The sequence below is a fragment of the Gadus morhua genome, chromosome 14, assembly GCF_902167405.1.
Source record: "Gadus morhua chromosome 14, gadMor3.0, whole genome shotgun sequence".
Classification (NCBI taxonomy): Eukaryota; Metazoa; Chordata; class Actinopteri; order Gadiformes; family Gadidae; genus Gadus; species Gadus morhua.
In genome coordinates, this window is record NC_044061.1 from 8,567,383 (window position 1) to 8,590,410 (window position 23,028).

General features: G+C 43.6%; 2 protein-coding genes across 3 annotated transcripts in view; both read right to left on the reverse strand.

Annotated features, from left to right (window-relative positions):
• wdr93 (WD repeat domain 93) overlaps nucleotides 1-7,900 on the reverse strand; it is a 10,072-nt gene extending 2,172 nt beyond the window's left edge. Inside the window, exons 1-12 of one of the 2 annotated variants that reach the window (XM_030378002.1) lie at nucleotides 7,742-7,900; nucleotides 7,225-7,486; nucleotides 6,427-6,628; nucleotides 5,997-6,061; nucleotides 5,653-5,731; nucleotides 5,471-5,556; nucleotides 4,981-5,056; nucleotides 4,063-4,189; nucleotides 3,659-3,735; nucleotides 1,950-2,036; nucleotides 1,598-1,729; nucleotides 22-214 (exon numbers count right to left, since the gene is read on the reverse strand). In XM_030378002.1, the coding sequence (XP_030233862.1) occupies nucleotides 22-214; nucleotides 1,598-1,729; nucleotides 1,950-2,036; nucleotides 3,659-3,735; nucleotides 4,063-4,189; nucleotides 4,981-5,056; nucleotides 5,471-5,556; nucleotides 5,653-5,731; nucleotides 5,997-6,061; nucleotides 6,427-6,628; nucleotides 7,225-7,452 (1,352 nt within the window). In that variant the 5' untranslated portion in view covers nucleotides 7,453-7,486; nucleotides 7,742-7,900. Of the gene's footprint in view, nucleotides 1-21; nucleotides 215-1,597; nucleotides 1,730-1,949; nucleotides 2,037-3,658; nucleotides 3,736-4,023; nucleotides 4,190-4,980; nucleotides 5,057-5,470; nucleotides 5,557-5,652; nucleotides 5,732-5,996; nucleotides 6,062-6,426; nucleotides 6,629-7,224; nucleotides 7,487-7,741 lie in introns of both variants that reach the window. The other variant, XM_030378001.1, reaches the window with a different exon arrangement.
• A 767-nt stretch (nucleotides 7,901-8,667) lies between these two features.
• LOC115558703 (RNA polymerase II elongation factor ELL) overlaps nucleotides 8,668-23,028 on the reverse strand; it is a 37,379-nt gene continuing 23,018 nt past the window's right edge. Inside the window, exons 5-14 of the mRNA XM_030377079.1 lie at nucleotides 20,908-21,176; nucleotides 18,114-18,238; nucleotides 17,581-17,695; nucleotides 16,810-17,347; nucleotides 16,461-16,585; nucleotides 15,093-15,564; nucleotides 13,929-13,980; nucleotides 13,368-13,539; nucleotides 11,825-11,869; nucleotides 8,668-11,202 (exon numbers count right to left, since the gene is read on the reverse strand). Of these exons, the coding sequence (XP_030232939.1) occupies nucleotides 11,086-11,202; nucleotides 11,825-11,869; nucleotides 13,368-13,539; nucleotides 13,929-13,980; nucleotides 15,093-15,564; nucleotides 16,461-16,585; nucleotides 16,810-17,347; nucleotides 17,581-17,695; nucleotides 18,114-18,238; nucleotides 20,908-21,176 (2,030 nt within the window). The 3' untranslated portion in view covers nucleotides 8,668-11,085. The remainder of the gene's footprint in view (nucleotides 11,203-11,824; nucleotides 11,870-13,367; nucleotides 13,540-13,928; nucleotides 13,981-15,092; nucleotides 15,565-16,460; nucleotides 16,586-16,809; nucleotides 17,348-17,580; nucleotides 17,696-18,113; nucleotides 18,239-20,907; nucleotides 21,177-23,028) is intronic.

Here is a 23,028-nt window from a genome sequence, read left to right on the forward strand (position 1 = left end):
CGCTAACCTAGCTCTGCTCACCTAGCTCCGAGGGTCTCGGCGCCGCTGACGGCTGCCGAGGCGCCGGCGGTGAGCGTGAGGGTGGTCCCGCTCCTACAAGAGACCACCAGGTGCACCCGGCGGGAAAACGCTGCAGGGATTCCGCCTTCCACAAACATCACCCGAGTGAGGACACTGTCTGCCGCCGAGACCACCACCACAGACAGGGGCGAGCCTGGAGAGAGAGAGAGAGAGACAGGGCGAGGGTGAGAGAGACAGGGCGAGGGTGAGAGAGACAGGGCGAGGGTGAGAGAGACAGGGCGAGGGTGAGAGACAGGGCGAGGGTGAGAGAGACAGGGCGAGGGTGAGAGAGACAGGGCGAGGGTGAGAGAGACAGGGCGAGGGTGAGAGAGACAGGGCGAGGGTGAGAGAGACAGGGCGAGGGTGAGAGAGACAGGGCGAGGGTGAGAGAGACAGGGCGAGGGTGAGAGACAGGGCGAGGGTGAGAGAGACAGGGCGAGGGTGTCCTGGCCTGTGCTGAAATAAAAGCCTGTTTCTAGCGGCCTGGGAGAAACAACCCTAGCTTTCTGAAGTTGACTGAGTGACTTGAAGAGATGAGGCCGCGGGGGAGTGTACTAAAAATATCCCCCCACTTCTTGAAACAAGCAGCACAGAGGGCTCACTGGGCCGTCAGATCGCGGCCAGGACAAAACAAGCTAACGCTGAGCCTGCACGCAAAGAAATACTAGAGGGCAGGATGGCGCAGTGGTTGAAGAGCTTCACTCCCATCCCAGAAATGTGAACCGCGACCGACAACTGCAGTCTACCTTGCAACATGCGGTTTCGCATCCTCTTTTATTGGGTAAGATGCCCAACTTCTACAGTCCCCTCCTTAATGATGTGCTTGAAAAAAGATCCAAAAACGAAATGGATGTCACTTTTGATAAACGTTGGCTAAAGTGTGGCTGGCCCCTTTGACATAATGTCTCAGCTTTGCAAGAGGAAGACACGCAGAGTACAAGGAGTGAAAGCACTACCTTGCTTGAGATCACACATCGGCACTGAAAAGTCATTCCGATTCTGTGCATGCCTCGGCTAATGGTGTTGCAGCAGATGTAAAAAATGGCGAGGTCGCACGTCGCAGTTCACCGTCTTTGAAAAGGAGTCAGTGATTTAATTAATAGGAGTGTTATCATCGTTGCTGATCTCTCAGTGCCGGGCGGAAATGGCATGGGTATCCTTGGAATGGAACATGAATATAACACTAATGACATGAATCATGTAACGACAGTGGCCCAGGGACATAACAGAAATAAAAAAGATCACGCAGGAATATTACACTAAGGACATGAATAATGCAACGGGAGTGACCGAAAGCCTAAGAGAAAGGGCATGCATATAAGCTCACTGATGGAAGACAACAATAGAAGGTGGACACCACTGAGACCCACTTGCTGCTCACTTTCAAAGCAGGGAAACATCAAAGTGAAGTCCAGGGGTACGGGCGGTTTCAAAAAGCCTTTCATACACACAATACGCGCCTCATTTGGATAGCCACAGTGTACAGAAAGTACATACCAGTAATGAAAACGGCATTAGTCCAGCTCTCATAACTGACCTGTCTGCCTGTCCCAGACTGAGACCAGGTCCGGCTCCAGACCCAGGGCGATGAAGCGGGTGCTCTGGCTGACGGCGGAGCAGACAATCTCCTGAGCGTTGGGCCACAGCATGGCTGGTCTAGGATCCACATCTCAACCCAACCACACCCAACACTCAAAATCAAGACTCAATACAACGGTTTCAATATCATTCAGACCTGCCCGCTGTGAGCGACAGAGAAAACATACAAATTATGAATTGACCAGTACCTGGCTTTAGTCGCTGGTAATCGGTCGTCAATTCGAAATAATTTTCCTTTTTTTTATGTTTTGCATTTCACAATACCAATATTGTAACAGAGAAAATCCTACCGTGTTTATCCTTTGCCTTGCACAGGGAATACTGGAGAAGGTTATGGCTGCCCGTCCACCAAAGGCAAATAGACTCTGGCACCTCACCTAAGAGGATATATAGGACCAGAGAGACTGTACTCCTCTCATCAACACATCATCCACCAATGCCCTTTAAATGGCTATTATATGATTTAATTAACAGGGGCTTTAAAATATGTTCCACGATTCATCTTCTTAAATGTTAATGAAAGAAGAAAAAAAAGTGTCTGTCAAAAAATAAATATATATATTAAGAAAGACACAAAGGTCTGACTAAGAGCTTGGTGACGCATGGCTCTGCGCTGCGGTTCGGGGCTCAGAGAAAGGCCACTCAAGCAGTAGAGACAGGGGCCAAGCTAGTGACTCAGCAGACCGTCCACCAACCATCGCTGGACTGGGGGAGACAGACACAGCTTCAATAGGGGGGTGGCCGGGGGGCGATGGTCGGGACTTCAGGATGACTATTCTTGGATCAATCATGTGTCACTGTTGACATTGAGGAGGTTACAGATCCAGAACCACGCTGACTGGATCATGTCACACACACACACACTGAGAGCCCACACACACTGACACACACACACACACACACACACACACACACACACACACACACACACACACACACACACACACACACACACACACACACACACACACACACACACACACACACACACACACACACTCAGTGGTAGTGAGTCATTACAGAGCTGCACATCGCACATCACATTTACCGATTCAACAGTCAAAGCTAAAATAATGTAGCGCCTCTAATGCATCGCTAATGCATCGTCTTCTCTATTAAATACACAGCTCTTGAGAAGTAGGCCATTACAATTGAGCAGCTTAAGAGAGTGAGTTTTGTCGGCTCCTGTCTTGCTCAACTGGTAGGCCATAGCATTGATACATCCCGCATTAGGCCAAAATGAAGTCCTGATTTCTTGGGGCTTTTGTGTCAAATCCTTCTATGGAAGCTGTTATAAGCTCTTCTTAACTTAATTGGACCATGGCATCACCACAGCTCTCCACTAAAAATGCCAATACCACACCCATGCCTGACTAGTTGGGGTGTTGTTTAGTTTCTGCCGCTGGCATGGCTGAGATAACATCATGCACCTGATGCTGACCACAAGTGTATGAGGGCTGTCTCCCATTCACTCTCTTACTGAGTGCCTCCGTCCCTCTGTCTGACCCACTCTCTCCCTCTGTCTGTCTGTCTGTCTGTCTGTCTGTCTGTCTGTCTGTCTGTCTGTCTGTCTGTCTGTCTGTCTGTCTCTGTCGCTCTCTCTCTCTCTCTCTCTCTCTCTCTCTCTCTCTCTCTCTCTCTCTCTCTCTCTCTCTCTCTCTCTCTCTCTCTCTCTCTCTCTCTCTCTCTCTCTCTCTCTCTCTCTCTCTCTCTCTCTCTCTCTCTCTCTCAGTGTGCTCTCAGCTGGCAGCCTTGGCAGGCAACATGGTTGTACACCTTTTTCGCATTGTGATTATTTGTAATCACAGTTACTTATTTTATAACACAGGGCCCAATGCGTCCCTCTCATCCATACATCGATGACGACGCTGAATAACAGCCCTTGTGGTTATTTCGGATTGGTAGAGTACCTTTGTATCCCAAATAATCAAATGATGGTCCTAATTATAAATTCTCCTCTTTATCTCTGTTGCAGCCCAGAGCCTTAACTCGCACAAACCTGTTTGGGTGGTGGTCGCTTCTGCACCTGAACCACCCGCCACTCCACACAGCTGCAGGAAGTGCATGCTGCCAAGGCTGAAATACAGAGTAATGATGCAGGTCTCAGTGGGCAGAGTGGAAGCCTGAATGGAGCCAGCCTGCTTTATAAAACTGACGGTGGATGCCATTTGGCTTTTAACGCACTCTTTGCACTTGCGAGTCGAATCATCTCCAGAAATGTATCATACACAGTTATATGAATGCAGTTGGCATTACATCATCGCTATATGATCTCAATGTATATCCTAATTAGATCAACTTGGCCTTGCCTTTGACAGAATCAATAAGTAACGACCGACACTGTCTTTGAACTCTCTACTGTACCGAGGCTGGGTTCCCACGTGGTCTGAATTGGACCCGTACTTGGACCTGAACGCAGCGTCTTGATCCTTCCACTGGTGAACACCGATCATGTGGTTCTGTCCAGAACCCATACCACCGACTTGCTCTGCTTTCTTTAAGAGCTCCGCTGGATTCTGAAGTGTTTTTCCTGCAAAGAAGCACATGCATTCTGTTGTGTTGAAAATGCAAAGATCAAACCGATACAAAATCAGACAAAATCACCAGAAGCGCGAAGTGGTGGACGAATATGAGCTGAATGCAAATTGTGTTGCACAAGCACACACACAAATACACACACACACACACACACACACACACACACACTAGAGCCCGACCAATACCGTACTTTAGGAGCTAATACCGATTGGGAGTACAGAATACAGATATTGATAGATTGGCTGATATTTAAAAAATATATATTATTATATAATAAGTATTATATATAATTATTATATAATTATATATATATATATATATATATATATATATATATATATATATATGATATATACCCTCAGTATATATATTGCGGTATCCTGGAGGTAGAACAGCTCCTTGGGATTTGCTGCTCTCCCTCCAGCAATGCTTTGGGACACAGCAGCATCATCATAAAACCATGAGTTAAAGGAACCAATGAGCTGTAGTATGGGGAGGAGCTACGAACCTTCACTCAGAACATGATGTAAAACTGTTAATGCTGGGAGTGTTTATCACGTGAATGTGCTTAGTTAAAGTACTAAGAGGTTCGACCACGACAGTAGAGGATTTATAAAGAGGTAATTACAATCATAAATCGGTGCATATCGATACCCAATTATCTGTGATAGGCCAAAATCGGTCTATATAATCGGCCTGCTGATATTGGGCTATATCGCACACACATATGCATTTTGGCTACATTTTAGTTCTCAAGGTGCTTTTGCTGTACTATAATTCTACCTGTTGGTAATTTGCCTGAGGTGATCTTCATCAGCACTGAGCAATGAGTCCAATTAACATCTCCAACTGTCGGCTTCTGTTCATGAGGAAATAAAGACCAATGGCTAGAATTATAGTTTTGTCTTTATTTTACAATCTCTATGGCTTCAACTGGGCTTATTTTTGTGCATTTGAATGCATCAAGAAAAATACTCGTTTTTCTCTGGCTCTGAATGAATGGATGATGAAAGTAAATGTCAAATGTAACCTTCATCCTGAATAATGTAAATGTTCTACTGCAGCTAAATCTAATCTCAAGAACAAAACGATCCATATAGAGGAATATTCTGGTCCATTTTTGACACCCCCATCTGAAAATAATGACTGCTACTCCTCCCCAAGCCACTAGAAGGTGCTAATGGGAAAAAGTACACATTTTACTAAAGAAAGGAACAAGATTTACTGACATTAACATACAATGTAATACACGTCAGACGTAGAATTTCATCACCTGGGACTGAGGTGCTGCCTGCTTCAAGTCTGCAAGCCAGGATTTTAGGGGGAAATTATAGATGTCCAACCAAAAAGCACCATTGCCTGTGACAAAAGATAATGATATTTTACACATCTGAGCATGCGGTTGGCTCAATGTAGCCTGTATAAAACCATCGGTACAGAGATGAAGGACCTTACAGCTCATTAACACCGCCCCGAAATCGCCACCTTCAGAAAGGTCAAAGGTCACGCACACATTTCTCTGGTTGATGTCTTCCTGATAAAGACAAGAATTTCCGTCACTCAGATTTCCTATTTTAAATACATTTAAAAAAACAGGATGACATCATTCAAAAAACTGAAAAAATAAAGTGGATGAAAATACATATTTTCAACTAAATTAGAAGCTTTCACACTTTGACTTTGACAATGCCTCCTTTACAAATGTATCGCTGATTCATCCATGACTGCACTTATAATGGCAGGATTAGCACATAGGCTCCACTGTGAGTCCGTGACACTATTACCATGACCATACACACCGTCTTGTTGACGATCTTGAGTAGGTATATCTTTTCAGCGCTAAGCGCGAAGACTCTGGCGACACCTGCAATAACAGTTCATGGTAAATACACTCGCTCCGAGGTCAGGTTAATATGTGGGTAAATAGAAGAGAAAGCACAAAGGAACGTCACTAAGACTGAATGAACTGACAGTTGAGCTGAGAGGGATAAAGGACACATTTACCATTCCCTAGTTTTCCCTTAGAGGATGCTTTTATCCAAAGCCACTCCGTGATTTATTCATATAGATGCATCGCATGAGCAAGTTGGGGCTTTAGTCACCTTGCTCAAGGACAGGTAGGCCGCGGACATCGGGGTTGAAACCAAACCAACCACCTTTCATCTGTGATCTGCTTGAACACCCTGACCACTAGACTATCCCGCCCCCGTCCCCCCTCCTGTCACTCACCCATATCATCCACGGTGCTGATCAGATAGGCCTCCTGGCCGACGCCCGTCATCCGAATGGCGGTGATGTCCAGCCCGTCCTCGAGCCAGGAGGAGACGCAGGCCAGGGAGACGGCGCAGCTCACAGACACCCCCTGGGAGTGACCCACGGCCAGGTACCGGCCGTCGCCTGAGCACGCCAGGCAGCTGGTGCACTCTGGGAGCTGAGACGCCCGCAGAGGGACAGACAGACGTACAGACGTACAGACACAGGCAGACAGACGGACACAGATGGCCAGACGGACAGACAGGCAGACAGACAGAGAGACGGACAGCCAGAGAGACGGGCAGAGGTCAGACAGACAGACCGAGAGACGGGCAGCGGACAGACAGACATGTTCACAGTGTTCACCAGTGTTTTCTGCCAGTGAGGCGAGGTAGCCAAGCGGGTTGTGTGTCTTGGGAGATAAACAAGTCCATGTATGGATTGGAGCCTATAACTGAGTTGGAAATAATAAAAAGGGCCACTAAAAATGGGTGACGTTATTGATTGTTTAATTCAAGCAAATAAAGGATGTACATAATGTAAACTACGATAATGCAAATTATAAAATGTCTTTATAACAGCCCGAAATACAATCTAATACAGCTGATAATAATATAATGACAACCACAACAATTAGTCTATCTACCTGTGTACCTGCACGCAGGATTAGAGAGGGATGTTATTTTTGAAGATATCTGCACTGCCACATATACTACTACTACTACTAGCAAGAAAAAGAACAACAACAGCAAACAAAGCATGATGTTCATGTACCTCTGTATCAGCGGACAGCATGAGATTAGGATGCTTCTTCTGGGATGCACTCCTGGCTGTTTCTCTTTTCAGGATTGATTCCCAGGCCGTGCCTAGTAATATGTCTAGGACCTTGTCGATCATGCGGTAAGGCTGGGGCAGTCGATCCCAGAGTTCTTCAGGATCGGTCAGAAAACTCTCGCTGTCTTTCTCACCCCAGTCTTGCTCAGAGGGCTCAGGGATAGCCATTGTGTACTTCTCTGCTTTAGGTCAACTCAGCAACCTGTATTTATTAGTTTATTAATACAGTGTTTCAGCTACCATTATAATAATAATATATTTTTGTGGTGACACAGCGAGGAATGTCAGGACATCAGACTTGGGTTCAAACTGATCAACTTGGCTAATTACATCTATGTTCCTGATGAACTATCAGCCTACATATCCAACATGCGCGTATAATATAACGTAGGCCTAGAGATAGATTACATACTTGTTCTAAATTGATAAGCCCCCCCACTCCAAGTATACTCCTTACCTTATCACGGTAGACCTCCCCAGGTAGAGCTCCTTATCTGATCACCACCACTACCACCACCGCCGCTAGCCTTGTTTACGCTTCCTGTCGCCATGGCAACATCCCGCTCCTCGTTTCATCTCAACTCGCCTGCATTCTCGTTTCACGAAGGAACGGCTAATCAGCGTGGCGAGAGAGTGCGTAACTTCCGATATTACCTTTGAGACATTTGGTTTTGGATATTGCTTTCATGTTTTGTATTTTTTTTGTCATCAATAAATCCATATTTATGGTCGTTGTTTCAGTTATTTTGTGACATTCTTATTTTTCTCACTCCAGGTACTGTGGCTGGCCTATACATCTCAGGAAGTTAGAGACCGGAAATTGCACTAAGGTTTGCAAAATAACGCTCCAATTCAGGCTCCTCTCTCAGCCTACACGTCCTCATTGTCACAGGCTCACAGCAGTCCCGTTTCTCTTCCAAAAACACAATAGAACCATGGTCCGAGAAGAGCGGCTTCAGAAAGCCTCATAAACTTTTCAAAACTTTCAAACGGTCTTATTTCGCCTACTGTCAAATTAATCATACATTGGGGCCAACACCGGCTTTAGACCACGTGTTATCAAATAAAAGCCCGACAATATTGCAAGCCAAACATGAAAGCCACAAGCTGATTAATGCCCATCATATATATCCAAACGCAAATATATGGTCTTCAACTGAGGTTACATTTGTTTTATTTTTCAAACAATGACAAGGCATTATTGATGTGGATTTGGATACCTTTTGATGAGTTTTTTGTCTTGTAGACGGCGTTTGCTCTCCGTGCACTAATGGTAACTGTGCCTTCTTTCCGATTCATCATGTTAATTCTGGTCGATTATCTGTTTGTGTGTGTGTGCGAGCGTGTGTATGTGGGGCGGGAATCAAGAATACAATTTAAGGCCAGCCTTGCAATGAATCTTTTTTTTTATTCTTTTGAATTCAGACAGAGAAAGTATACATTTGTAAAATGCAATTTATAAACAATGCAATTGAATGCATAATCTCCTTTTATACTACCTGTGAGCGAAACACAGCTTTCCTTCAGCAGGTACTATAGCCTCACATTTAACACATATTTTGCAGTGCACACACTGGTGGTCGCTGGAGACACACACAATCCCATCCCAACGTTGTTGTCAGCAAGTTTGGTTTTGATCGCACTCGGACAGAACAGTGATTCTTTTACCCAGAACAAATTGTACAAAGTCTTCAAATCAAAAGCCGTCACTCTTAGAAAAAAACACTGTCATCAAACTCCAAAGTCCATCTGGGGATTTCTCTGTTTGAAAATCCTGCTTCACAACCACGTTGGCAAAAGGCAATGTGCCTTTTTTTTTTTACCTGGAACAGGAAATGTTACAGTATTCAAAGTACCTGAAATGTCATCAATAGTTACATTGGTACACTTAATCATAGGGTTCAGTCAATCAACAACATCCTCTTCTGTGATAGGCTACAAATCAAAGACTCCCTGTGAAAGTCATATTGGAATCTTCCTAAGTAGAGAGAGTCAATGAGAGGAAGTTCTCCCTAATTGTGTAGTACTAAATGTGGACACAGCTCTCGGCATAATAAATCCATTAAGGCAGATAGCAGATGTCAGAAGAGGATAATGAGAACCATAACAATTGTCAGCTTGATTGATTGGTCGTGTCTTCTTAAGGCCTCTAATTTGTCGGCTGTGTGTTTTGACATTCAGTGCCAAGGCTGCAACCAACGATGAAAAATTATAGTACAACATGAATGTCAATTCAGACAGCACACTTTCCAACGGCATTGTGTTGGGGGCTATTGTGACCAACTGAAGAGTGGCAGGCCTCCTCCACCTTTCACCACAGCAGGTTGGAACCAACTTACATATATTTGTTTTAGACCAATATGGTCTCAAAGGTTCCTTCAAAAACAGGCCCAGTTGCGTAGGACGTGACAAAGATTCAAACGACTCTCCAGTGGACACTGGAAGCCAAACCAGATTAGATATTAGATAAAATCCTCTTCCTAGTTGTACCATCTTGTTCTTCTCAGTCCCCCTCAAAATGTCTTCATGGTATAGATAGTGTTTGAGAACACATAACAGATAGTGTTTGAGGACTCAGAACATAGATTAGTGTTAAATAAATACATCAGTAGTCCAGGGCATTACAAAAATGAAAAAAAGAGACATTTCCGACGCGTGTCTACAAAACATGATATGCTGTAATTAATAATATAGATAAACTGCAAAAAGATAATGCTTATCAAAAAGTGTGCGTCAGTGGTCTACAGGCTTTTGCCTTTTTGGTCCCTTGATGGTCGTTCAAAAGGAAGGGGTATGGTAAATACTTTCATTGTAATAAAATAAAGCACAGTTTTCTCATTAGCTTTTCCACCACTTCTTCTACCGTTTCTCATACGTTTCTGATTCTAAAAGATTCTTATCATTCTGAAGATCCACCGATGCACTGATCATAAAGTCTATCGGATTCAGTCTTCTTGTATCCAAACTCGCGTACATGCGTATGCGTTTGAATCAGAAATTCTGTCTATGTCAAAAGGTCAGGATACACAACCTACGCTTCACAGGCGAAGAAAATTACGGTTCGGACATGGAATAAGGGTTGAAATCGAGATGTTAGATGCACAAGAGGTTGTGTAATCCAATGTCAATCAGTTGCTATATTTCCTAGATTACATTTTGTTTTGCTTGCATTAAGGATGGTTTGAACGGATGAAAAACATGCCGTGAATTCCGAATTGGTATGTAATTTTCACTACCTCATAAACTTAAACAAATTTCTTAAACGACAATAGATAGTAATATAATAATAATAATAATAATAATAATGATAATAAAAATAATAATAATAATAATAAAAATAATAATAATAATAATAATAATAACAACAAAAAACAAGAATAAAAATGATACATATAATAGTAATCAAAATAAAATAAAAACTATAATCAATTATATCGCTTAACTTTATATGCATTCATTAATATGCGAGCACAAAGGGCGGTACCTTTAAAAGTAATCTCTGAAATGTGAGTGATATTTTTTCCTGTAGAGTTTTGATTCCGGACAGCAGAGTGGCTAGACTTTGAAGCGAATGGACCTAAAACAGTCCAGAGAGTTGACAGAGTCACCTTGTGTGTCTTTAAAGCAACTCACAGCTTCATCCATTCATCCTCCGCCACGACCCTAGAAGTAAGATCCCAAGGCTGCTTAAAGCGAGAACTACTTTATTCTCATCTTTAAAGCCAAACTGTTCTTTTATGTAAAGTAGGGACTCTCCCATCCCAGTGATGAGTGGGTCACACGTGGGGGGAGGAGCCTCTGCTACGAGGAGGTGGAGGTCTGCGTGACGTCGTAATCTGTGATGAGCTGTTTGATGTGAGAAAGCTTCTCGTGAAGATATTCACAGCGTTTCTTCTCTTGCCGGTAGCCTGGGAACTTCTGCAGGGGGCCGACAGAGAGGAATGTTAGCCTTCAAGTGTTCCAATTAACCATCGAGCCATTTTAACAGCAAAATGACACACAGGGACTTGAAGGTAGACTTTAAAGGTATACAGTGGACATTGGGGGTTCAAATATTAAACACCTATTAACTAGACTTTCGTGAATTTCTTTGTCTGCGCTGAAAAAAAAAAAATATCCCAAAAGCAAGCAAGCGAATGTAAAAGGCAGAAGGTATTTAATTTCAATTCTAGCCATGCTTGGAGCGTTTCGCTTTCAATTGTTATGTCAATTTGGCGGCACAATTTATCCAATCAACTCACAGCCTCCCCCCCACGGCTTCATAACAACAGCCAATCACAAAGATATTCATTCCGTGTTTAGGATTTGAGCAGGCTGGGTAAATTTGAATTAACAAGAATAATGTGTGCCAGGAGGAGACATGGTTTCTCCAAAAAATACATTCAACTATTCGGTTATTCCTGGTTTTCAGGATTAGGGTTAGGGTTAGTCCTACACTAAAAACATTTTTTTATTTCACTTAATCAAAAAAAAGCTGTCATTGAGCCAAAGGTTGTCTACCGGTAGTTAGACTGGACAGAGACAATATTGCAATACTTACATTCCTATACTTCTTGTACTTCTCCATTATTTGGTCTTCCATTATCTAGAATATACAAAAGACAAAACATTTACTTGGAATACAAGCTTTCACAAATCAATAATGTTAGTAAGCTGAAGTGAGTTGGTTTGTTTTTGCTGTTATTTATTATTATGTGTTGTTGCATGCAGGGCTATGGTTTATGTGCATACGTCACTAAAATATGTTGGTGCATTGTTAAAATGGCCACTAATGGGGGTTGTATGTATGTGCTGCATGCAAAGGTCCTTTTGTATGTGTATGTGAGGCTTTGTACATGCCTAAAGTACTTCTGAAATAATACCATCACTCTTATCTATTATATTATAATGTTATAATGCACACACATTTGCCCATGATCAAATAAAACATTTGCGGCATCTTTAACATGTTTGTACTAGAGCTGTCAGTTAAACGCGTTATTAACGGCATTAACGCAAACCAATTATAACAACGTTAATTTTTTTAACGCGCGATTAACGCAAATTATTATTATTATTATTATTTTTTTTTTTTTTTTGGGCTCAAAACAAAGAAGCAGTAGCCTGACGGCTATGTTCAAGGCATATCTTTGTATGTTCAACGTTTAATTGCATTATAGGCTTTTTTTTTGTACCGTCCTGTTTTGATCAGTATATGCCAATGTTGTTATCAATAAAAAAAACTTTGCACAAGGCAAGCCGATGCACTTCTCCATGTTGATAAGGGCATTAAAATGAGAAAAATTCATGGGACAAAGAAATCAAGGGATATTTAGCATAGACATTTTTTTTACGATGAATCGCGATTAATCGTGAGTTAACTATGGCATTAATGCGATTAATCGTGATTAAATATTTTAATCGCTTGACAGCCCTAGTTTGTACGTGTTGAAACTATGTTGAACACTTAGTTATGAATGGTGTGATGGCCACCTGTCACGGGTTTAGGAGGTTATAAAGTTAATAGTTTAACTGCCTTAAACCTGTTGACTGATCTGGTCTGGATGATATGTCTTCAAGGTATCATACATGAAGCAGCCATCCACACTACTGCGTAGCATTATTATTTGTTGATATTAAATAAATAGAATAAATGTTAGGTTAAGTTAGTTTTCTGTGTTATGAGTTATGTGTGGGGTCCCATTTGTAGTCCAGTTCCTGGTTTATAAAACAATTGTGATAAGTAGTATGTATGGTTATGAGTTATAACAATTGCGATAATCAGTATGTATTGTTTTGAGTCACAACAATTTTGATCAGAAGTATGTATGGGTATGATTTATAACAATTGTGATAAATAGTATGCATTGTTAAGAGGTATAACAATTGTGATAAGTAGTATGCATGGTTACGAGTTATTACAATTGTGATGAATAGTATGTATTGTAATGAGTTATAACAATTTTGATAAGTAGCATGTATGGTTGTCAGTTATAACAATTGTGATAAGTAGTATGTATGGTTATGAGATATCAGAACTGTGATAAGTAGTGTGTGTGAGTTATGACAATAGGCAGTGGTGTTTGTGCCTGTCTTTGCCGTACCTTGTATTGCTGTGTCCCTGGCGAGAGGCTCTTGATCTTGGAGGCCAGCTGAACGAACATGTGTGTGATGGTGGCGATCCGGGAGTGCAGGTCAATGTACTCGCTGTACTCGCTGCAGAAGTCCGTCTGGTAGCCCTCACGCTGCTCCAAAGTGACGATGCTGGGGTATTTCCTAAAAACGGGGGTCAAGACCTCAATACATGTAATGTTGGAAAAGTATGTCTGTGTTTGTCATTATGGAAGATATGGGAGCTCATTGTTCTCCTTCTCTTGTCAGAATATATATCTTTTTAATTATTTCTATGCTCTTCCCACTCATCTCCACAAGGTGGCACCATAATGCTTTTCTACCTCACTGTAGCGCCACTTATTTTTGTATACTGCATTCTATTATTTCAGTGTAACCAATCTACAATAATGACAATTTCTGCTACCTTCTACCTAAAGTTTCGAATCTAATGTGTACCTATAAAATAATTAACATTATTCATTCTGACACACAACTGTGACATCAACATGTTTATGCAAACTGTAATACTATAGAACCGTGAAACAACTCACAGAACGTAGTCCGGTTTCTCCTCAGATGGCACAGCATTGATAATTTCAGGATCTGTGAGAAAAAAATAGTAAAAAAAACAATGAAATTAGATACTAAAAAATGTTTTCATCCAAAAGACACACCCAATAGCAAAATGTTACGCAAAGCGTTGTTATGTTTCAGGTGAGTGTGAGTGTGAGTGTGAGTGTGAGTGTGTGTGTGTGTGTGTGTGTGTGTGTGTGTGTGTGTGTGTGTGTGTGTGTGTGTGTGTGTGTGTGTGTGCCCAGCAGTGGGCATGGCAGATAGTGCTTGAGGGTGTCAGGAGACTGTACTGCACAGAGCTGTTATTGAGTCAATCAGGCACATAACACACTGTGAGCTCAGGGGAGAAACACATACACACACACACACACACACACACACACACACACACACACACACACACACACACACACACACACACACACACACACACACACACACACACACACACACACACACACGGACAGAAAGTGATATATGAAATAATACCCTGTGAGCATCCATGAAAACCACACACTCACGCACACATGCCACACGGACACATGCACACACACACACACACACACACACACACGTGCTCAAACACATACACACAAAAAGTGGCATAGCAAATAATACCCTGTGTAAGCATCCATGTCACGAACACACACACACACACACACACACACACACACACACAGACAGACAGACAGACAGACAGACAGACAGACAGACAGACAGACAGACAGACAGACAGACAGACAGACAGACAGACAGACAGACAGACAGACAGACAGACAGACAGACAGACAGACAGACAGACAGACAGACAGACAGACAGACAGACAGACAGACACACACACACACACACACACACACACACACACACACACACTTCTCGGAGAGTCGGTTCAAAGCTTGCAGTAATGTTCTTTTGCGGTAATGTTCTTTTGTGCGCACTTTAATCACTGCAATATTATGTCGGTCATCTCTCAAAATAACGACTGCAGTGCTTTGCGTAAAGGCAGACCAACATAGAAACAATAATGTCACAGTTACAGCCGTGGGCGTGTCAAAACGTCAATAAGCATTCTGGGTACCAAAACGTAGGCTTCAACCAAGAATAAACAAAGAAACAACACACAGCGATTAAAGACCCTTACCGTGGAGTTTCTCGAGGCTCTGCTTGTGCTCTGGGCTGCTTTCTATCCACGTACGCTCTTCCTTGTCTTTTAACCTCTCCCGCTCCTTTTTGGACTTCTTCTTGTGCTGGCCAACTCCCTGATGGCCAATCGGGGTGGTGGGGCTTGCTGTCCTGGCCTCTGGCTTTGTCGGCTCCAAGGGGGAGCCGAACAGTTTGTGAACGATTGGGAAGCCATTTTGACCGGCTACCACTTGGCTCTGAGCTGTGGTCGCCTGGATCTCAGTCTTAGTGTGGTAGCTGGGGTCAGAGACAGGAGAGATCGGGCCAAGGCCTGCATTGGTCTTTGTCATGTCTGACGATAGCCTCGCCTCAGCTAGCCTCGCCTCAGCTAGCTTAGCCTCAGTTAGCCTGGCGTCCGCTAGCCTGGCGTCCACTAGTCGGGGCCTGTTTAGGAGCCCGCAGTCCTGCGGGTCCGAAGGCACTTGGTGGTTCTGGGGAGAGAGCAGAGGAGAAAGGGAGAGGGGAAGAAGTTGAGAGAAAATCAGAGATATCAACACACATCGGACTATTGGCTGTGTTTTCTGTACCTTGCTGCTGTTTTTGGGGAAGGTCTGAGAATTGAACGGACTACAGTGGGAAACGCACCAAGCCTCTTAATTCAACACAGGCATGCTGTAATGTTTACATTTTTGTTTGCAAAAGCGGCAGGGGAAAGTCTTTATCAAACATGTGATAGGGGCTTAGTTGTCGAAAAGCAGCCGTTCGGGATACGATGTACTACAGCTGAGCCAAGGGAAAGCACCTTGGTTCCTGGACCAAAGCCTGCCTTGCTTATTTTGACTTAGTCAATTTAAGGGAATTGCGCTTAATACAATTTAAAGACAGAGAAAGAGACCGTAAGGTCATCTGTGGAAAAAAATTATTGCAGCTGTAGCTCAAAACTATTTCATCGCTCAGTTATGGTTCCACGTCGACGCAACGCAATGACCACGCAGAAGCAGTCGAAGCAGTCGTGAACCTGTTTTGGTTCTGCGTCGGGTTTAAGTGAGCGGACCAATCACAGCCCTCGCTGCTGCGTCGCCTCGAAGCAGGGTTAAAATCTTTGGGAGGCGCACGTCAGGCCCTTGGGGTTGACGCAAGTAGGGTCTTCAAGTACGTTATGGGTCTGTAAATCCCCTTGCATTGCGTCGAATGGGACCAATAACTAAGCCTTTAAGGTTGAACTTAGGGGCTTGGAATAGAATTGCTACATGTAAGCTGAGGCTCATGGTTTGAACCCCCGAACCTTTCAGCAGGGGGCTTAACAACCTCACCAGCTGACGATCCTACCCATCAAAAACAAAAACAGAGGGATGCCAATTTGCGTATCTCCTGGCTCTGCACTAACCTGGCCAGGAGTCTGCCCAGCCGCTGTCTCTCCTCCTCGGAGTAGCCGGGCCAGTCCTTCTGTACCAGCCTGTAGAAGCCGTCCCTCACCAGGTAGCCGCTGTCTTTGGCACTCATCCTGGCCGCCTGGAAGACATTCACACAACGGTCACATCCTCCATCTCCTCTCCTCATGTAATCACTTCATCCTAAGGCCTGCCTCTGGTCCGGGAAGCGGACGTCAATAAGCATTCTGGGTACCAAAACATGGGCTTCAACGTAATAAAAAAAGAATAACTATACAATTGAACCGATTTTTTTAATCACGTTCCTCATGACTGGGCTGAAACAACACGATTAAAGACCCTTACTGTGGCGTTTGTCGAGGCTGCTTTCTATCCACGGACGCTCTTCCTTGTCTTTTAACCTCTCCCGCTCCTTGTCCTTGTGCTTTTTGGACTTCTTCTTCTTGTGCTGGTTGCAGGCGAGTGTCTGGGGCTGGCCAGCATCAGGGCCGGCTCCCTGAAGGCCAATCGGGGCGGTGGGGCCCTCTTTCCTGGCGTCTGGCTCCAAGGGGGAGCCGAACAGTTTGTGAACGATTGGGAAGCCATTTTGACCGGCTACCACTTGGCTCTGAGCTGTGGTCGCCTGGATCTCAGTCTTAGTGTGGAAGCTGGGGTCAGAGACAGCAGGGGTCTGGCCTAAGCCTGATTTGATCTTTGTCATGTTGGTGGTGCTTGTCACGGGAAGCGGGGGACGGAGCCTCACGTCTGACGCTAGCCTAGCCTCAGCTAGCCTCGCGTCCGTTAGCCTGCCGTCCGCTAGCCTGCCGTCCACTAGCCTGCCGTCCACTAGCCTGGGCTTCTTGAGCGCCCCGCTGTCCTGCGGGTCTGAAGGCACTGGGCGTTTCTGGGGAGAGAAGAGAGAAGAAAGGGAGAAGGAAAGAAGGCGAGTGAAAAAGGAGAGAGAGAAATAAGTAAAGTGGAATGGTGGAAGAAAGTCAGAAATAAAGAGACAGAGAAAAAAGGGAACAGAGAGAAAAGAAAGAACAATCAAATTAACTAGCAAACAAATTAATAAATAAATGAGCAAGGGAGCAAATTCACAAAAGACAAAGAAATATTAAAGTTTGACAGACGTACCACTGTTCGATTTTTGGCTGCGTTGGGATTCTGCGTGGGATTCTCTGAGGCCTTCTGAAGGGATGGGCTGGGGAGGGAGGTTCGTGATTGGCTGATGTTCTGCATGTGCATCTTCCTGTAACAAAGACGATCACAACACGCATCACACTATTGGCTGTGTTTGCTGTGCCTTATTGCTGTTTTGGGGAAGGTCTGAGAATTTAACGGACTACAGTGGGAAATGCACCAAGCCCCGTAATTCGACACAGGCATGACGTAATGTTTACATTTTTGTTTGCAAAGCGGAGCCAAGGAAAAGCATGTGGTTCCTGGACCAAAGCCTGCCTCGCTTATTTTGACTTAACAACTTTACCGCAAAAATATTTCATCACTTGGGAGATAATTTTTCCAACACGACTTACAGCGATACTTCCCTAAGGTTGAACTTAGGAGCTTGGAATACCATTGGTACAGGTAAGCTGCAGGTACCCATCAAAAACAAAAAACAAAAACAGAGGGATGCCGATTTGCGTATCTCCTGGCTCTGCACTAACCTGGCCAGGAGTCTGCCCAGCAGCTGTCGCTCCTCCTCGGAGTAGCCGGGCCAGTCCTTCTGTACCAGCCTGTAAAAGTCGTCCCTCAGTAGGTAGCCGCTGTCTTTGGCACTCAGCCTGGCCACCTGGAAGACATTCACACACCGGTCACATCCTCCATCTCCTCTCCTCATGTAATCACTACATCCATTGGCCCTCCTCTGGTCCGGGAAGCACTGAACCACTTAGTAGCAGACATGTGGGGACGGAGCAAATATTTAAACAGAACATTGCGGATGAATAAAGATTATTCATTTATTTACTGTTGAGTTTAGTGAACATTCGCTGCAGATTTTTGCTCATGAATTCAACCATAAAACAAACAAAAGCTTCTAAATAGAGCACACAACACATGGGCTGACTTTTTCCCCATCGCGTGTTGCTCTAAAAAAACACACAAAGTGGTTCCCACAACACAACATAACCCAGCTTTGATCCTTCAAATGAGCCCAACTAGTATTCTTCGAACCATGAATAATGCAGAAAGTGTAACATGCATAATATCCGGATAATATGTCCCTCTTCTCTTTTAAAAGGCATGTTATTTTTATTTGTGACTTCAAAAAGAAAGAGTTGCTAAGACTTAGTGGGATTCAGTCTTAAGCTGTTTTAACAGAGAAATACGCTTGTTCAAATGTATCACAGATTAAACTAGGGGTGACCTCGAATCTCCAACACGTCAAATATTCAAGAGAAAGGAATCAAGCCAACGTCAACTTCAATAGAGTACAAGAGTGAAAACGTCACGTTGTCCTGGCAACCGGATTTTCAGTTCTAAACAACCAAACGAGAAATTGCGTTTTCAATGCTGCCATGTGTTGTTTATTTCAAATTTCAAATAAATCAATTTCAAGAGGTGAAAATCACTACCAATCGAAACATGTTGAGGCTTTTATGTGTTCCCCTTGGGTATTCAAAAGAAAAGTTTGAAGACGTTACTTTAGTTTTTTTTCTTTTATATGAAGACCATCTATTCTCAATATTACTTACATCATTGGTAAATCAAACTCGCAAATCAATTCGCAATTTTTTTTTATTTTTCTATATAGAGTTCGTGTGGCATAGGATTTCCCATGGTTAATTTGGTTTGTTTAGAACCGAATATCGGTTGCTACGGAAACGTGATGTCACACTTTAGTACTCTATAGTTGAATCGTCTTGGTGGGAAAATGGCTCAACAGTGGGACATTGCGTTTGAAGAATGGGATTGCCCAATGAGTAAGACCTTGGCATTGCTTGGCTTCTAGAATAGCCTTTATGATATACAATGTTTTTCTGTGGGGGATTGGTCTTTTTAATTTCTAAACAATTAAATGCAAAAAATAAAGTAAAATGCATACTATCTCACCAGCAGCTGTAATGTTTCCTTCCTTCTGTACTAGTGCATTTTCGCTGTTATGATAAATTTAATGATTCTGGTATGGTGACTGGTACATTATCATGTATTGTAAATATGTAATCGGATGAAAACTGTTCGATTTCATAAATTCATTAGTACAATTGCATATAATATTAGAATATATTATAGTAAGCTTATAGTAGCCTATATTTTCTGTCAAATTGAATAAATATGTCGTCATAGAGTGGAAAATAAATCAGTTTGTTAGTAGCTTTGGGAAACCCTTAAATGCAAATTGATTATTTTAAAAGTAACCCAAATTTGGTATCATTGAGCCGCATAAAGAATGATCAAAGATAAATTATTCAACAGTATTCCACAACGTCGAGAAAACCAGTTTGGCAATGTCAAAGCTTAGCCAAGGACACCTCTAATAAAAGCATGACAGAACTATAAGAGAGAGAGAGATAGACAAAGATAGACCCACAGAAAGGTAGAAAGCCATAGATACACACATAGTCTGACCTAGATATACAAAGTGCCAGAGACAGACGGACATGGGGAAACAGAGAAAGAGAAAGATAGACGGAGAAAGATAGACTGACAGACAAACAGACAGACGGACAGACGGTCTCACAGTCTGTGTGAGGACGCTTTAACCCCTGGTCTATTGGAGCCAGATTGCCTTTCTCTGAGGACATCAATCTGTGGGAGGTCTTCTGACAGAGCAGACCCGCCCTGCAGCAGCACTAGCTCACAAGAGGTCATTACACAGCTGACCTAATTACACACACTGACATCTACACACACACAGACTTGCACACAGACACACAGACAAACACACACTGATGTGAAAAAACACACACACACACACGCACATACACAGACTTGCACACAGACACAGACACACAGACACACAGACAAACACACACACACAGACAAAAACACACTTACTGCTGTGTGCACTCACACTCACGTACACACACTGATGTGAACAAACACACACACAAACGCACATACAGACAGCCACACCCACATATGTGAATGAAGATGCCCCATATCCATATTCAAACACAGAAAAAACACCACAAAAACACACTAGAGAAAAATATGCATAGAGAAAAACCTTCCTCTTACTCACTCTCTGTTTTAACTACACCGACCATCGCTGGTAGTTTGAAACTCTTGCAGTCGTACAATAGTAGCAGGTACATTCTTTCCATGTTGTGTGCGTGTACAAAATAACACATTTACAGACACACACACACACACACTGAGATACATCCCCTCACCACCCCCCCCCCCCCTCCCACACACACACAGACACACACACACACACACACACACACGCATACACACACACGCACACACACACACACACACACACACACACACACACACATAAAGCATACACACCTCGTCCAGCACGGGGCCCAGGTCGGCCTTGTCCCGGGGCGGGGCCCTCTCGCGGTCCAGCCATAGCAGCAGCTCAGGCTTGCGGTAGGGCTTGAGGGCCAGTAGGTGGATGACCCGCTCCTTCAGGGGCCGCTGGGTCACCACCCCTGGGGCCCCGGGCGGCCCTGGGGCCCTCCGGTTGGGGGGGGAGTGCTTGAGGAGGCCATGGTCAGGTGGGGGTGCGGTGGCAGGGTACGGGGCCGGCCGCTTGGGGAACTTGACACATTTATCTGGAAGGTAGGGAGAAATGAGCGGGAATAGGGACAGCCCCGCAAGCTTTCTCTTAGAAAGACAAGCTCTGCTCTTGAAGCAGGTTTGGATTTACAGCTGAACGATTTGGGGAAAAAATCGAATTGCGATTATTTCAACCAATAATGCGATTGCGATTTAGAATCACAATATTGTCGCACAATATTGCGATTTAGAATGTGATTCTTCTTTCTAAAGCTCCTTATGTTCTGTATTATTCATTAAACAAGCAATAAATTGATATTTACATTTACATTTAGGGCATTTAGCAGACGCTTTTATCCAAAGCGACTTACAATAAGTACATTTGTCATAAGAAATAAATAAATCATTCTACGGTATGACCAACACAACATTGGAAGCAACATATAAACTGCTCTTTCCTTTAGGCCAGGCCTATGTGTTGAGATGAATTGATGCATGAATTTATATTATAACACCTTTATTTAACTATTGAATTGTTAAAGAAAAAGAAATACGAATCGAACTGATCCCAAGTCAGTTACAGTAACAAATGTGTTTGGTTAAAAGTAATTTTTATATTAATCACAGCCTTTGCGATTTGCTAATCGCATTTTATTACATTGCGATGTCGGTTTTAATTTGATTAATCGTTCAGCCCTAATTGTATTCATACAATTGTATTCAAATGCTGAAATTTCATACATTTCACAGCGACAGCCAGAGACAAACAACCACATTGCCAGTCTATGGGGCTGATGTGAGATTAAAGGGACACGCCGAGATATCTGTAAATGCCCAATGTGTTAAAAATAGTAGCTTATTCAAAACAATTGCCAGTAACAACGCAATCTTTTATCGTTTATCTGCAAACCCACAAATAATTTGTGAGCATTTTCGGTGCTGGGATCATCAGGCTACCTGGGATGTGCCGCTGGCGCAATTATTATTTCAGCTGCTTCTTGCTGTGTCGTCTACGCTGACATGTCAGCTGCGCATCGCGGCTTGCCTGATCATCACTGTGCCGAAAATAGTGCTGAATTATTGGCAAACCCGGAACACGTTGGAAATCGTTGGAAATAAATTCAAAGCGTATTACCCTCACATTAATAGCAACTCTGTAAGTCAACAGAGACGGCAAATGGAACGAAAATCGAACCCAACCGACTCCTCTTTTTGACGCCCAATGATGAATTTGGAAAAACACGACTTTAAGGCTGAGAGTGCAATCATTAAAACTATGTACATCTATACACGAAGGGGCGAATCGCCTCTCAAGTGTAAAGGCTTAGGTATGGTTGGACGTTGACACAACACAAGGGGGTTCACAGATCCATTACGTCCTTGGGGACCCTCCTAGCATCCAGCGCAAGGACCTGACAAGTGCCTCCCAAAAATTGCGTTAAGAAGACGCAGCAGCAGGGGCTGTGATTGGTCCGCTAACTAAAACCCGCCGCAGAACCAAAAAAGGTTCACGACTGCGTCAAAAAGTCTGCGTGGTCATCGCGTTGCGTTCGATTTCAAACCATAACTACGCCTTAACTCAACTAACCAAATCTGTTAGGGACTACCCTGAAACAACTTCAACTGCACATCCGTCATGAGGCTAGGCTAGGCTAAGGCTAGGCCACGGCAGGCTTCTGGCACACACAGCAGGGCCAAGGGAGATAGACATCTCTCTGCGTTAATCCCTTTACAGGGTTAAGATGTGCTTTGAAGGTCAAAGGCTAGGCCTTCTTTCCTCAACGACAACAAGAATGCGTTGACGTCAGATAAGGCACCGTTACCTTTCTCCGTAAATCCATACCGAAAACACATCACAAGTATAACAGCTGTGTCAGGGTTGGGAAAAATGTGCGCTATGAGTCAGGA